Source organism: Raphanus sativus, chromosome 6, assembly GCF_000801105.2.
Source record: "Raphanus sativus cultivar WK10039 chromosome 6, ASM80110v3, whole genome shotgun sequence".
Lineage (NCBI taxonomy): Eukaryota > Viridiplantae > Streptophyta > Magnoliopsida > Brassicales > Brassicaceae > Raphanus > Raphanus sativus.
The window spans coordinates 43,914,854-43,931,589 of NC_079516.1; the positions used below are offsets into that span (position 1 = coordinate 43,914,854).

The window sequence follows — 16,736 nt, forward strand, 5'->3', positions numbered from 1 at the left end:
TTTTATAAGAATCTTTGATAAACCTGCAGGTTCATATGTGACTATAATTTCGTTTGATCAATAATGAAATGCGACAATGTAGATGTGATAAATGCAATAATGTGTTCAGTCAAAAAAAAAAAACAATGTAGATATGATAAATCTGCAAGTTCATGAAGAAAGACTATACAACATGCTTCAACGTCATAATTCATCATCAACAGTACCAAAAGAAGCATAGCTCAAGAAACCTTCCCATTCTACAAATACTATTTAGCATGTGTTTACATTGATTTTATTCTGCTTTTTATGTTAAAGTATCAAAAGACTGGGGGCATAATCGCAAATAATAATGGGATCACAATTTGTATAAGTTTTAGATGAAATTTGGAAAAATCAGTGGAGAGGTCACAACCGGACGGACTAAGCCTTATAGCACAGGTCACAACCACATGTTATAACCAAGGATAACACAAGGTCACAAGACTCACAACCCATCCAAACATCTCTAAACCAATATACCATATTGGTTAAACACGGTAGAATCACATTAGCGTTTGTTTTATCTAATTGTGCTTACATACAGAGTAACTTGCAATGGTTGTATGTAGAGAGCCTTCTTCTAAAACCAAAACCTGCAAGTTCTATACTTATATGTTATAGCTATTACAGCTTCATCACTTGCGTGAATGATACAAAGTTTACTAAATTTACGTTCGTTTTAAAAGCAACAACGTTGATATGGCCGAGTTGGTCTAAGGCGCCAGATTAAGGTTCTGGTCCGAAAGGGCGTGGGTTCAAATCCCACTGTCAACAAAAACTTTTTGCGTTTATTTTCTCTTTTTTTTTCAGTCTGGGCCGTTTTGGCCCAATTCTGTTATCTTGTAAGTTCAAAAGCATAAACTCCGGCCCATTATAAGTTGAAGCGAAAACCATAATTGATGATAAAATAAGGCAAAGGGGTAAATATGCCATTTCGAACATAAGATATTTTTCGGAGCAAGGGGGAACGAAAAATATCTTTTCTCGCAGTAAACCATAAAGTGTCACGTGATGTTTCTCCCCAACAACTCCCACTCAAAATTCTAAACCACACTCCTTAACCATAGTTAAACCATCTTTCACGTAAACCGAACCCAACCCTAGAAAATATCTTGACCTTGGTTAAATATCTCATCTCATCCCCATTATAAATACAATCATCCTCTACCTACCTTCACCACACCTTCACTCTTCACTGTAAACCTACATCCCCCTCTCTTTTTATCAATGGCGTCCGCTGATGTTGAGTACCGGTGCTTCGTCGGAGGTCTAGCATGGGCCACCGATGACAGAGCTCTCGAGACAGCCTTCTCTCAGTACGGCGACGTTCTCGATTCCAAGGTCGGTTACACGCAGAGATCGGACTCCCGGAGGTTTCCGATGATCTGATCCTCGACGGATCTGTTCCGATCTGTGTTTCTCTTGTTACTTAAACTGTTACTATGCTTATGTTACTGTTACTTGCTTTTTTCTCAATCGGTACGTTCATCTTCCTGCTATTATGAGCCTGGAGATCGATCGATTTTTTGAAAATTTTATGTTCATGATTTTTTTGTTACTGTGTTGGTTTTGTATGCTGATGGTTTTGTTTATGTGTGTTGGTGAACAGATCATTAACGATCGTGAGACTGGACGATCAAGGGGGTTCGGATTCGTCACTTTCAAGGACGAGAAGTCAATGAGAGATGCCATCGAAGCGATGAACGGGCAGGATCTCGACGGTCGCAGCATCACTGTGAACGAGGCTCAGTCTCGTGGTAGCGGTGGCGGCGGAGGAGGCCGTGGAGGTGGCGGTGGTGGATACCGCAGCGGAGGTGGTGGTGGTGGTTACGGAGGAGGCGGTGGTGGATACGGTGGTGGAAGACGCGAGGGTGGGTACAGTGGTGGAGGAGGTGGTGGTTACTCCTCGAGAGGAGGTGGTGGTGGAGGCTACGGTGGAGGTGGCAGACGTGATGGTGGTGAAGGTGGAGGTTACGGAGGAGGAAGCGGTGGTGGTGGTTGGTAATTAGTTTAGGTTTGTGGTTGTTTAATGACTGTTCCGTTTCTGGTTCGGGTTTATGGTTTCTCTCTATGTGTTGTGATGTTTGGTCCTTCTGCTGTTTTGGGTGTAACAGTTCGTGATTAGGTATCTGATATCTGGAAACGCAATGTTAAATCACTTTTCATAATCTTGCCGAGTTTTATTTTTTGTGTTTGCCAAATTAAATCAGAAATTAGATCATATAATTTATCAAAAATGCATTGAACATGTTATAGTGTTGGGACGTCGAAACTTTCAAATCGAAACGCATTTAAAGGCTCCTCTATCCCCTAAAGCATTCGTAGTTATAGGCTTCTCTGTTCCATAATGCACATTCGAACTTTTCTTACATTAATAAATTCCTAAAAAAAATTGAAATCTACACGTACGTTTACTGCTGTTCTGTAGGAACATATACATGAGTATTTTTCCTCCGGGAAAATTCACAACACAAATTAGAGAGATCAACACTACTATATTATCTGAAAAGAGGTCATCAAAGTTCAATTCAAGCTAGTGAAACAAAGCATTGCATAATATATTCTCTGGTGTTTATTCTTTTTCGACCAATCACGACCCGTATATTTCTGGGCCCTTTACTATATATCTGTATTTAGGCGGAAAAAGTGCCTATTTCAACATGAACTTTACGCGTCGTGCTTATTCCTTCCCGAACTTTATAGCAGTGCGTATTCCACACTGAACTAAACAAATTTTTTAAAATACTATATGAACTTTATGCGTCGTGTCTATATCTTCACGAACTTTATAGTAGTGCGTATTTCACATTGAACTAAACAAAAATAAAAAAATACTGCATAGACTCTCAAAATAGTGCTTATTTCAATATTGAGCGTTAAATGTGTTAGTCATCCGTTAATTTATCAAAACAACGTCATTTTGAATAAATTTTGTGAAATTAAAAATCAAAATAAAATATAGACTCTTAAAATTGTGTTTATATATATTGACTGTCAAATGTAATAGTCATCCTTTAATTTACCAAAAACCTCTCAAAATTGTACTTATATATTGACTGTCAAAGGTGTTAGTCATGTTTTAATTTATCAAAAGATTTTATTTTGGATAAATTCTATGAAATTATCCGTCAATTTGTAATTTTTTATTTTTTATAAAATCTATCAAAAATGACGTTATTTTGATAAATTAACGTATGACTAACGCTTTTGATTTCCTAAACAGAAAAATACTAACACTTTTGATGGTTAATGTACATATATATATGACTACACTTTTGATTTGCTGACAAAAAATTGACGAACACCTTTGACGCTCAAAATCGTGATTATATATATATATATATATATCGACTGTCAAAGATGTTAGTCTTTCTTTGTCAGTAAGTGAAAGGTGTTAGTCAAGTTATACATTAATTTATTAAAACAACGTCATTTTGGATAATTTTTTTGTAAAATAAAAAAATTAAAAAACGACGGACAATTTCATAGAATTTATCCAAAATAGTCTTTTGATGAAATCAATGATGACTATTACTTTTGACAGTCAATATACATAAGCACAATTTTGAGAGTGTATTTTATTTTTAATTTTTAATTTTTAATTTCACAAATTTATACAAAATGACGTTGTTTTGATACATTAACGAATGACTAACACATTTAACACTCAATATTGAAATAAGCACGATTTTGAGAGTCTATGTAGTATTTTTTGATTTTGGTTTTGTTCAATGTGAAATACGCACTACTATAAAGTTCGTGAAGGAATAGACACGACGCATAAAGTTCATATAGTATTTTAAAAAATTTGTTTAGTTCAGTGTGGAATACGCACTACTACAAAGTTCGTGAAGGAATAGGCACGACGCGTAAAGTTCATATTGAAATATGCACTTTTTCCGTATTTAGGCCTACAAAAGCGTATGGTGAAAAACGTCCAAATACGATGAAAATGTATTAAGTTCTTTTTAGTTCGCAAAAGAAACATACTTTTTTTTTTTCAAAAGAAAGAAAAGACACATACTTAAGTTCCCTTTTAACTAATTTTGTTCGTTTAGATAGATAAAATAAATAGTTTACAAAAAAAAAAGATAAATAAAATAAAACAATCTCACCCTAAAAATCCGTTTAGTCCAGTGATACAGATTTGAGTGTCAAAACATGTAAAAACTCCACTTCGAAAATATGAAGTGAAACCATAGCGTATATTATCTTTGAATTAAATTATATAAAATTAATTTTGTTGATTCTTCCTGTCGAGCTTTTAGAAAGCAATAGAAACTACAAACAGAGAAATGTTTTTTATTCGCATCATGTTAGATTTCAGCTTATTTTCGTCGGCTTCCATAAATTATGATAAATCAAGAGATTATTATATTTAAAATTCAGATATTCTGGTGTATTAAAATTAATAAAAATTTCCGGTTAATAAAAAATAAAATAAAATTTCCAATTACTCCAAATCGCAGTTGGTGAGTAAATTTGCTTATATAAGAATTGTGGTAACAAATTCAGTATTAGTGACAAGCCAGAAGGATTGTAAAACACAGCAAAATAAACTTAGACAAAAATACATATAAATACACTTTCTTATGTCTTTTAACACATTTAGACATTTCTTGTTATATATACACTTTCAAAAGTAAAAAACTTACATTTGTACTATTTATTTCTAAGTTAGTTACACTATCATACATTTTTTTTTTGGAACACTATCATACACTAGTAGTCTATATATGACACATTTTACCTACATGATCTTATACTTGTGTCTTCATTTACACTAAAGAAATTTTGACAATCGACTTAAAATATCTCATTCTTCTTCACTGATTTCTGACCACATAATATCAGACAACATCTTTAACAAAATTGTTGGTGGGAGTTTCATCGTCGACACCTTATAACTAAACCCTCACATCTACAAGACTCCTCTAACGATAGGTTGATTTTGGGTTGGGAACCCTAACTAATCTCAATCAGTCACGAAATCACTCAGCGGAGAGACACATTATCGCACTCCTTAAGACATCACACCTCTGGGTCCTCTTTAAGCTCTTCTTCTCCCTCTCTTCCATAATTCACAGTGATGTATGTTTACCGTACTCTTCACCCTACCAGTATTTTAGTCTATACTTTTATTTTAGAAAAGTAAATAAACAGAGAAGTAAGGTGAAAATATAAGTAGTATATTTAAAAAGTTTTTTTAGTTAAGATAAAATATGCATTTATTTTAAAATTAAAAAAATAATTAAATATTCAAAAGTTTTGTTTAAGTGAAAAATGAAATATACATTTATTTTAAATAAATACGAAATTATTTAAATATTCAAAAGGTTTATTTTAATGAAAAATGAAATATATATTTACATTGTAAATAAAAAAATATAATATAATTTTATTGAGATACAATTTCATAGAAAATATAGGAATATCTATTTGATTTTTTTGTTTTAGAATAATTCAAATAATTCAAATTACACAAAAAATATTTTATGTAATCTTCTAAGAAGTGGTCCAAATAAAGAAACGACACATGAATTCCATAACTTCTGTTTTAATAGTATAGATTCATGTTTTCTAATTATAAGTAATTTAAATAGATTACTTGATATATGACTTAATAAGTATCCAATTTTACAGACTAAGTAGTGAATACAAAATGGATGTCGAGTAATTTGTTCCTATCCCTACTAAAAGGTGTCCTCTTCGCTTAAAGTACTTTAACATTTTAGCAAACTTCCAAAAATCTTTATTAGTATAAAACTCAAAAAACAACCTTTCAAATCTTTGGCCAAGTTGGTAGTAACTGATTCTTCTCTGCAAACACAAAAATCAACAGAAACAAAAGTATAGCTCAGCAACAGAAACAAATTATTTAATAGAAACTTATATGAACAGTTTTATGCACTGGATTGCTGCTAATTTTATGCAGAAAATAAACAAGAATAATAGCAGTTAACTGACAAACCAACACACAAGAAAACAGTTCTCTGCTGCTAATAATGCTACTTCCACTTACTCTTATCTCAGATGGGAAGATGATTTACAGCATCTGTTGTTAAAAAGCAAAGTTCCACACATTTGTAGGGTCTGTATATTCTCTTTTAACCAATGGAAAACCCCTGACCATGGAGATTCTCCATTTTCGTAAGTTCTTTTATTCAAAGATTCTCAAATAAAACAACATGTATAAAGCAAAGATCTCTACTGGCGATAAAATATGGCATCTCCTTCTTTTGTGTAAAGTTTGTCCGAATCCCAATTTGTAAAGGGATCATTCTTTTGGTGATAGTAATATCTCACCACTAGGCTGGAAAATATATTCCTCAAGTTCGTGTAATGATACTTGAACACACATCTTAAACTGAGCTACAGAAACTTCCATTATAGAGGAACCAAGTGATTACTTCATGTTCGGGTTCTCCAAGTTGCAAAAGGAACATACTTCCACTAGGAGAGGAATAAGAATTCTTCTTGTTTTTTTGGTGCTAAATAGGGGATAAAGGTTTACCTTCCTTTTCATACAGATTCCTTGTAAGGTACTCCGGGTAAATTCTCAGCAATGATCACTGGGGCTAGCATCTCTACATCAAAAGATGTGAAAATCAAGTTACTAGAATAAAACCCTGATCATATCTTTACTGATAGTAGCTATTCGTAGTAAGAAAGTAAGAAGCAGAATGTGCAAGCATCTTGCTCAAAACAAACCATGGACCTTAATGACCCCAAGATAAATCATTTTTACAGCTAAAACACGAGAACCTACATCTAGGGGAAAATGTGACGATGAAGAATATCAGTAGTGCAGTGCCTACTTGCAGAATTTCTGGCAACTTGCAAACTATTAATAATCAGAATTTCTGATTATTATTAACATGGAGTCTTTTGATAACTAACCCGATTAGTGATAATTAAGATATGAGTATGGATGTCCATCTCCCATAGCATTTGTTTCCGAGGAGGAAAATCTTTGAGACTTTAAACAAATGGATCATTTATGAGCATGGGTTGCAACAAAGTGAAAATCTACAAATCCTTATAGAATAAAATTGTTAATTTTGAAAATGTCTTATCTCTGTGTACTAACAAAATACCAGCTTTTTAGTATTAGAAAAACTATTTTTAATAGGATAAGTATGTATTCTTAAACTGAAAGGAAAATCGGATTTTGATGTTACTATAAATATAGCTTTATGAGATTATAAACTTAGCTTACATAATAAATTTACAAACTATAAATGAGTATTTGCTTCAATATGTTTTTGCTCTTAATTTTTTTTTTTCTTTTCGAGTTGATTCAAGTTCGTTCATAAAAGAAATAACTATGCTCACTTTCTTAGTTACAACCAAACAACAAGTGGACACTTTGTGGATGTTGTTTTTTTGCCAAGTATGTATACTCCTATTAAACATTATTTGATGTGAACAATTTTTTTAGGTTGTACATGAACACTGAAAACAAGCAATGAAGCAGTTTCGTCTATGATAGCATCCTAATTTAGTTTCAGGACATAGTTCATTTGCCCATCCCAGGTCTGGATTCTTACTATTCAAGGTAAAAGTGTTTATTCGAAATATAAGTGCTCATAATACGACAACAAAACATTAATAGGTGACTTTTTAAATCATGGGCTCTCATAAAAAGTGGATATAATTCGACAACCAACTACAGCAAAAAGTTACAGCTTAAAGAAGATTATAAAATAGCATCTGTAAAATCTTTGGTTCCTCCTAATACTCAATATATAATGCATACACCAAAGAACATAAGACAATTTGAATATCCACCAAGAAAAGTGATTACTTAACAAATTAACGACTCAGAATCTACATTAGTTATAAAATATAAGACCAAGAAAAAACACAATTACCTAACTTCATGGCGATGGACCCAAAAGGCCAAGAGAAACAAAAGGTAGGTAAACAATGTTGACCTTGTTTTAACAGGATCAACAAAAAAATGTTTATTGATTGTACGGACAAATGTTTACAGCTAGAGATGGTGTGTTCTCCCGAGGTAAAGCTCTATGCCCCCACTTTTCTTCAAGAAGAATATATGACTTGTGGAGAAGACATGAAAAGCTCCACCTTTTGTTTGGTGGATACAAATCACAGAGGTTTTTTCCGATAAGCAGAAATCTTCATAGTCAATGAAAGTTGAACAGAGACTTCTCCTTAACTCTAATCCATGACTTCTAACTTTCTTTCTTACGGGCACGGGTAGCTAGCTTTGTGCTGTGAGTCTGGGACTAGTAGATACACTATTCCCAGGAAGTAGATGACTACATATAAGAAAATGTAAAGAGACTTTTCCAAACTATTAATCACCAAAAATGTTTATTTTGACTACAAGCTTAATCTAGAGAATGACATCATAACACAAATTGGGAAAGAAAAGTAAACATATTAGTTACAACATTTATAGAAAAAATGTCGCTACCGAGCATCATATGCTAAATGTATATGGCAAAAAGCAATTAAAACGCAATCTTTGAGGTGATTAGTTTGGATCTCAACAATTTTTGCTCAATATTCTTTTTCTATGGAGACAAAGACTTAAAATTCTCACTATTTTGGCAAAGCAGAGATATCTTTCTTTGCCAACTGGCACTATGCCCCACTTCCAACCCTCCTTTATAAAGAGCAAGGACTCTGCGACATCTGTGCAACCTATCATTTCTTCATATAAGTCATTACTACAGAAAAAAAACCAAAAACCTTTTTTCACAATGGCATCAAACTCAATGTCTGCGTATGGATCTGGCTCATGGACTGTTAAGCAGAACAAAGCCTTTGAGCGTGCTCTAGCCACCTATGACCAAGACACTCCCGACCGTTGGTACAATGTTGCTAGAGCCGTTGGTGGGACTACACCAGATGAAGCTAAGAGACAATATGACATTCTCGTGCGTGACATCGAAAGCATTGAGAATGGGCACGTGCCATTCCCTAACTACAAGACTACTGGAAGCAGCACCAAAGGCAAGCTGCGTGATGAGGAAAAACGGTATTCTTTTTCTTCTTTTTTTTGCAATCTAATTTGTGATAATTACAACTAATCAACTTTGTTTATATCCATAATAGCACACTTATATTCAATTTTACGATACTTTAGTTATATTCCTTTGACATAAACAATATATATAAGACCAAATCAAACATGAAAAAAGGCCTTTTCGGTTTCAGCATAAAGCTTTGTTTTACATTACAAAGATTCTGTCTGACTTGTCATGTCATTGGAAGTCTCTAAATCTGCCAAGTGTTTCATTCTCAGTGTTCCTCAGTCTTTGCGACAACCAAACTAAAAGGTCACACAAACAAATATGCCTGGAATAATTCCTTGTCAGTTTGGTAGCCCAAGGAAAAAAAATTTAAGACCCACCCAGAAACAATATATGTATAATACCAAATGTTTTGGATTTTAAACCTGAGGTTTCTAAGATATTAATGAAACTAAAAGTAGATTTGAACCTCAGAACTTGTACCAAAATTATGTTTTCTCTATAATGTAAGCTATACATTCGCCATGAAAATTAACAAAATCAACACAATCTAGATAAATCGCTTTTAACATTTTTACCAAAAGAACGCTTTAACATTTTTTTTTTTGGCAGGATGAGAAACATGAAGCTACAGTGAAAGAAGAAGCAACAGAACGTACTATCGTATGATCGATGGTCAAAGAAATAAAAAGAGAATCACAAATATCATTGTGTTTCATTTGTATTTTTAAATTGTATTTGCTATTTTACCCATGCTTAGAATCTACTAGTATTTCGTGGCAACGAAAAATGTACTCGAACTAAGCTAATTAATGTTCTCTTAATGAAAAAATCCAAATGTCTAAGTCAATTATCAACAAAATAGCCAATAGCAATAAACAAATTCTTGAGCATACAATACATGCTACTATTATTATAACAATTGCAAGGATTGAGAAGCCACATGAGAAATTATCCTCGAAACGAATCAAGCAAAATTTATTCCGAAGTCTTAGCCATATTAAAATATTACGGAGACTCCAATAATGGAAAGGATCTTTGAATCCGACAAGAAGAAACTCTTGGAAACAAACCAATCTATATCTAGGGTTTTTCTTTTTTTTTTTGATAAAAGATATATCTAGGGTTTTTCGAAATGAGGAAACATTCGAAAATCAAATAAAATAGTTGATATTTGGTGGTGGTCACGAGAGTCTACAATAGGAACTCAATTCAACACCTAGTGTTGTATTCTAGAATACTTGTTAAGAAAAGCAAAATATGTTATTTTTTGAAACAATACTACAAGAAAATCGCTTATTCCTCATCGACGTTTTAAATTTGTTGACGAATTACCAACAAAACACGTTGTCGGGAAAACAATTTCGTTAATTTTTTTTTGAAATTTTTATCATGAAATTTTTGAATATTTCTAACGGATTTCCAACAACCATTTGATATATTTTGTATTTTTCTCATATTATTTTGTATTTTATTTTTCGTTCGGACTATGCAGTTGCATGTTTTGTTTATATATCAATCTTGTAATTATGATTAGTTTTATTAATTTAATATGCACTATTTGTATATTATCACGTTTTGTAGTAATTGGTACATCTGCTTACAAACCATATATATAAAACTTTAATAATTTTCAAGAATATATATATATATATATATATATGGGAAATACTTTGTATATACTTTTACTTTGTTTTCAAGGTTTGTTCTATTTAATTTTGTTAGTGAGTAGAATAAATTTTCTTAAATTAATATTATAACAGAAATTACTTTACTATTTGAAATATATATGTACTTAATATATATATATATATATATATATATATATAATATAATAGAAAGTTTTAATTTTCCATGTCATACTATATATATTCTTGATTTGTTATAAAATAACAAATACTTTTTGATTTTCTTTTAATTTATCCATATGCATCTACATTATAAAAATGATAAATGACATTTTATATTCCTTATAAAGAACCATCAATGATATTATATGAATGTAAATGATGGTTGTTTACCGTACGTTTTTAACAAAATTAAATATCGTCTTAAAATATTGAAATGGAAATATTATTATAATTTTTTTTAAAATATGTGTTATACTAATTATTAATAGTTTTTTTAAAATATAATTGATTTTAGTTTAGAATATATCTTTGATAAAAATATTTATTGACTATTTTAATGTTATATTAATATATTAAGTTTAAATAATAAAAACTTAAACACATCTGACATTTTTATACTATTATTTTAGAAGTCACTTTTATAAGTTTCATACTTACTTTAATTTTTTTAGTTACACAGATGCCTTTAATGAACTTAAATTAATCTATATGATTCCCATTAATAAAAAAATATTTTTATTTCTTTTTTTCTTGATAAAATTGTAATTAACTTTTAAATTTAATTTCTCCTTTTCAAAAGCACATAAATAAGAAAAACAGAATATTTATAAATAAACATAGATATTTTATAAAACGAATTTTTTTTTTGTTTTCCCAAAATAACATAGATAAACAAGAGAAAATATTAAGAATTTTTAAAAATATTTTCATAAATAAAATTGAAAATAAGAATAATTTGGACATTCTTTCCTAAAAGATAATAATATTTTTATTATGAATGTATTTTTATCAAATGTAAGATAATAATTTTAAACAACATAAAATCATCATCTAATATCATATTTTCACAAAAATTAGTTACCTAAATAATCTTAGTAAACTAGAAATAATTACAAGAATGATACTATGGATAATTATTTAATTTACCTTTTTAGTACAACTTTAATTAACTTATAAATTTAAATTTAACTTTTAAAAATCACATATAAATTATAAATTATAAAAGGTAAATTTATAAAAAATATAAACATAGAGATTACATATATGTAAAAACTTTGTTTCTATTTTTATTTATATTTTTTCCAAAAACATAAAAAAAGAAGAATGAAATATTTATAATTTTAAAAAATAGAAGTACCTGTAGATTTTATCAAAACAACATATAAAAAATTATACGTAACCTTACAAAATATACTTATAAACCTAAAAAAACTAAACAAAATTATTCTTATTCTAGTCTAATTATAACAAAAAATTGTGAATCATCTCAAAAGAAAAAAAATTCTAGTCATCTCTAATTATCTCTAATTAAAATTTCATCTAAACAAATTCTAGTCTAATCATCTCTAATTAAAAAAATATAACTTAAAAAAATAGAAGTACGTATAGATTTTATCAAAACAACATATAAAAATTATACGAAACCTTACCAAATATACTTATAAACCTAAAAAAACTAAACAAAATTATTCTTATTCTAGTATAATTATAACAAAAATTGTGAATCATCTTAAAATAACTGATACAACCCAATATACCGAAATATGAATAACTAACTAAACCAATCAAAATATGAACAATCAAATCAATAAATTATTATAATTTAATTGTTTTATATATATATTTACATATGTGTATGAATTTTCAAAATATTACAAGTTATATTTACTAATGCAACTCTGATTTAACATTTTTGTTTCCTGTTTTTTTTTTTTTAAAAAACGACATATCAAACTATACAAATTTTACAAATATAAGAGGATGAACTGAATTACTTGAAGTTAATAAGATATTATGCTAATTGTAACCTATTAAAACAAACAAAATCGTTGTTCAGTTTAAAAGAATATATCAACACAATATACCCAAAATAAATACTTGAAAAATGCAAAATATTATACTTGAAGTGACATATCTAAATAAGATGAGAACATATTGATATTTAATAAACTTTTTATCATACACATAAGTTACAAAACAACTAAAATTTATAAACAAATGAAAGTAAATATTTCCAATTATTATGATTTAATTATTTTATAAATATTTATATTCGTAAATAAACAAGGAAAAATCACCTAATTTTTTTAAAAAATTATGTTACGTGTCAGTTTTCAGTGAAAGGGACTTGATGATATGTCTTAGATAAGAGAATGAGATTCTACTTCATTAGTATAGATATAGTGTATGCTATTCCTTCTCCTAACGCTCGGTATATCATCATATAATTTATATTTATACTACAAATTATGATAAATTATATGTAATATATGAAATATTGATAAACAATTTCACAGATAAATTTACGACAAAGCTCTAACCAACATAAAATTATGCATGTACAATATCCCCATGGACATGTTATCTCCGCAGCACATAACCATAATGAATGGTTATGCCTACAACACTTTGAAACCTCCAATAAATTTACATTTTATAACTCGTAAGAAATTGTTTCTTCTAAAAATTGGACCTCAGATTTGTGTATAAACTTTTAAACTGTGAGTGCTAGGATACGGTGCTTTCACAAAGTATGTTATTCATTAGGTAGATTTAATAGAAACCACATGGAGTTTCATGGCCATTTTAAAAAGTTATGGGTTTCACATTTATGAAGTACTGTGAATTGGTGATCAAAAAGACAATTAATTGTGATATATGAGTTAAAAAGTCATTATCATATTAAAACCATTGCCAAAAATATATATATTTATAACAAAATTATATATATTATAATTAGGCTAACACCATGCCATTATTTTTCAAAAGTTACTAGTATTTTTCTGCACTATGTACAGTAATAAAAACTTTTAAATCTAAATTATATTTAAAAATAAAATTCTGTTATTATTCTTGATTTTATTATTTTCCTACCAATTTTTAATATAAACTTTAGTTTAGTTAAACATAAAATTAAGATAAAATAGCATTTTGATTTATTTTAAATTATACTTAAGAAATATATATTTAAATTATAATTTATATATACTTCATTTATTTCTTTTGGTTAATATATTAAATCAGTTTATAAATATTCTTCAAAAATGATATGAAAATTTTACAATTATTAAAAAATAAAATTAAACAGAATTTTAAAAATTTATAAATATAAATAGGAAATAAATAGTGTTATGATTAAAAGTTTATATTTTTTAAAAAATATATATATATATATATATATATATATATAATCTAGAAAATATTATTTAGTAATAAAAATTGTATGATTATAATAATAAAATAAATAATATTTCAAAATTTATAAATTATTTTATGTTTACTACATTATTTAATGTCGTATTCAAATATATTTATTTTATGATTATTATGAGTTATTTCCACATTCTAAAAATGTTACCAAAAAATAGAAATCAACATTTAATGTAATTGTCATGTTATATTTTGTCATTACCTATGTCATCAATTTTATTATGTTATATCATATTTTTAGTGAAAATAATGTAAAAGTAACACATATCAAATCACTTCTCAAATAATGTTTAGAAATGTAATCATTTTTCAAAAATTATATATGTCATTTTTTATTAAGATTGAATGTGACGATGACACATATTCAAATCATAGGGAATTTCCTTTTCTCTTAATGTCATATTTGTTTTTCAAACAAATTCTCTTTTGCTTAATGTTGTCTTGAAACAAATATTATTTTTCTGTTTCCAAATTTAATTAGTCAGTTTCGTGACATACGCTTGTATTACCTCATATAACGTATGCTATTCGTTAGGTAGATTTCACAAAGACCACATGGATTTTCGTGGCCAATTAAAAGAGTTGTGGGTTTCGCATTTATGAAGCATTGTGAATTGTTGATCAAAAGGACAATTGATTGTAGGAGTGGAGGTGGACCCAACAAGGTAATACAGTAGGAAAACATAATCAAATCATCATTACGACAACTTGTAACGCACATAAATAGGAAATAGATTATCAAAGGCGGATAAGACAACGGAGAGCCTTGCCTTGGTGGAGGAGTTGCATGGCTTTGTTAATATCATTGAAAGGAAGCTGGTGAGAGATGAAGAGGTCTAGATTGAGCTGACCTTGGAGGCACTGGGTGAATAGAAGAGGCAACTGTGTTTTGGGTTTGAAACCTCCAAAAACAGAGGCAGTGATTGATCTGCCTTGGAAGAGCTCCATGGGATGGATAGGGAGAAGCTGTGGGCTTGCGTGAACGCCAAGCAACACTGTCTTCCCCACTCCAGAGTGTGTTGACAAAAAAGCCTCTCGAAGTGCTTCAATTCTTCCCGCACACTCGAAGCTGTACTCCACTCCTCCCTCTGTTATCTCCATCACTCTCTCATGAACCGTCTTGTCACATTCCTTTGGGTTTATGAACTCACTGATTCCTACTTCTCTCCCTGTTTAATGCAAGTTGACCTATTATAATTTGGTTGAGATATGTATTAAAAATCTCATCAACACAAATGTATATACCTAATGGGAACTTGTCAGGGTTGATGTCAATCCCAATTATTTTTGAGGCCCCCCTTGCTTTTGCACCTTCAGCTACCGCAAGCCCAACAGCACCCAGCCCAAAGATAGCCACGGTGGAGCCAGGCTGAATATTAGCCACGTTCCAGGCCGCACCCACTCCTTCATTAAACATAAAACATTACTTGTCCCATTTATTAAATAAACACAACCACTTGTCATGTCACACATAATTTATACAGCAAGGTATTGGTTACCGGTTGAGACACCGCAGCTGAGGAGGCTCATCTTCTCTAGAGGAAACCGAGGGTCCACCTTGACCACACATGCCGAGTCTATGACCGTGTACTCGGAGAAGGTGGATGTGTTAAGAAAATGGTAGATGGGTTTGTTGTCTTTGCTGGTGAAGAATCTGGTCTTCCCATCACCTGCCATCACCTTCTTCATTGGATCCACTCGGTATCTCTCGCACAGATTGGCTCCGTCTCGTTTGCAGACTCTGCAATCACCACATTCTCCTGTGAAAATAGGGATCACATGATCCCCTGCCTTCATATCTTCCACTCCTTCCCCTACGCTCTCCACTATCCTGTTTCCATCCGAAAACATCCATTGGGAAACAAAAAATATTAATAATGAGTCAACAAGATATATTATTAGTATTTTACCAAAGTAATATATTACCCTGCAGCCTCATGACCAAGGATTCGAGGGTATGCTTGCTGAGCCTCGTTCTGACCAACCGACAGATATAAGAAAATTAAAAGGAGACTTCAAGAAGAAGAAGAAAAAAAAAAGAGAGAGAGTAAGTTACCTCGCCTTTCCATGCGCTAAGATCAGTGTGACAGATAGAAGTGAAGAGGATTCGTAGTCTAACTTCCAATCTCTGAGGAGGATCCACTTTTACATCCTCCATCACTAGAGCGTCTCCTGCTCCCCATGCCACAGCCGCTGTTCATTTATTCATTTATTCATTCATTCATTCACACTGATCATATTAGTTTTAGCGTAGCTTTAGACTTATACATACATATAAAAATCATTGTAAATTACCTCTGCAAGTGATGACTTTGCCTTGTGTTTCCATCCGCAAATCTCTCCTTAGTTTACTGTTGGCTCTGATAGTTGAAAGTAGGTCGTGAGCTGAAATATATATAGGAGAATTTTTCCCACCAGATAATTAAGTTCATTACAGTTGGTTAATTTTTTTTTTTTGTTATACAGACTTTTCAATTAACAACATCCAAGACTTTGATACGAGAGGAGACTCGAAGATTATTCTGTAACTAAGTGACAAGCCATATACAATCACATTATTGAATGCATCCATTCTTTTTTTGTATCTAATGAAGAAAATGGCATATACTAATCAAACAATTGGATCAGAGCCCCCAACCTAATGCTTTTA

General features: G+C 30.6%; 3 protein-coding genes and 1 non-coding gene across 4 annotated transcripts; 3 read left to right on the plus strand and 1 right to left on the minus strand.

The window, feature by feature from the left end:
* Positions 1 to 714: 714 nt before the first annotated feature.
* On the plus strand, positions 715 to 795 carry TRNAL-AAG (transfer RNA leucine (anticodon AAG)). Its single transcript has one exon. It is a non-coding gene; the product is annotated as a tRNA-Leu (tRNA).
* A 390-nt stretch (positions 796 to 1,185) lies between these two features.
* LOC108805967 (glycine-rich RNA-binding protein GRP1A) lies at positions 1,186 to 2,189 on the plus strand. Its single transcript, XM_056989811.1, has 2 exons — positions 1,186 to 1,362; positions 1,631 to 2,189. The coding sequence occupies exons 1-2, from the start codon at positions 1,249 to 1,251 to the stop codon at positions 2,024 to 2,026; spliced, it is 510 nt and encodes a 169-aa protein (XP_056845791.1). The 5' UTR covers positions 1,186 to 1,248; the 3' UTR covers positions 2,027 to 2,189.
* Positions 2,190 to 8,697: 6,508 nt separating this feature from the next.
* LOC108809491 (protein RADIALIS-like 2) lies at positions 8,698 to 9,879 on the plus strand. The gene is made up of 2 exons (XM_018581627.2): positions 8,698 to 9,031; positions 9,639 to 9,879. The coding sequence occupies exons 1-2, from the start codon at positions 8,754 to 8,756 to the stop codon at positions 9,661 to 9,663; spliced, it is 303 nt and encodes a 100-aa protein (XP_018437129.1). The 5' UTR covers positions 8,698 to 8,753; the 3' UTR covers positions 9,664 to 9,879.
* Positions 9,880 to 14,700: 4,821 nt separating this feature from the next.
* Positions 14,701 to 16,446, minus strand: LOC108807074 (alcohol dehydrogenase-like 4). The gene is made up of 6 exons (XM_018579314.2): positions 16,382 to 16,446; positions 16,143 to 16,279; positions 16,013 to 16,062; positions 15,586 to 15,917; positions 15,332 to 15,490; positions 14,701 to 15,255 (listed from the first exon to the last, which is right to left on the minus strand). The coding sequence occupies exons 1-6, from the start codon at positions 16,413 to 16,415 to the stop codon at positions 14,825 to 14,827; spliced, it is 1,143 nt and encodes a 380-aa protein (XP_018434816.1). The 5' UTR covers positions 16,416 to 16,446; the 3' UTR covers positions 14,701 to 14,824.
* Positions 16,447 to 16,736: the final 290 nt, after the last annotated feature.

Excerpts from the sequence above, each read along its gene's own strand:
- LOC108805967 (XM_056989811.1), top strand. The coding sequence starts at position 1,249 with ATGGCGTCCGCTGATGTTGAGTACCGGTGCTTCGTCGGAGGTCTAGCA. Across the intron at positions 1,363-1,630 it reads GCGACGTTCTCGATTCCAAG|ATCATTAACGATCGTGAGAC; the intron begins GTCGGTTACACG and ends GTTGGTGAACAG.
- LOC108809491 (XM_018581627.2), top strand. The coding sequence starts at position 8,754 with ATGGCATCAAACTCAATGTCTGCGTATGGATCTGGCTCATGGACTGTT. Across the intron at positions 9,032-9,638 it reads CTGCGTGATGAGGAAAAACG|GATGAGAAACATGAAGCTAC; the intron begins GTATTCTTTTTC and ends TTTTTTTGGCAG.
- LOC108807074 (XM_018579314.2), bottom strand. The coding sequence starts at position 16,415 with ATGGAAACACAAGGCAAAGTCATCACTTGCAGAG. Across the intron at positions 16,280-16,381 it reads CAAAGTCATCACTTGCAGAG|CGGCTGTGGCATGGGGAGCA; the intron begins GTAATTTACAAT and ends ATAAATGAACAG. Across the intron at positions 15,491-15,585 it reads CAGCTGCGGTGTCTCAACCG|GAGTGGGTGCGGCCTGGAAC; the intron begins GTAACCAATACC and ends TGTTTAATGAAG.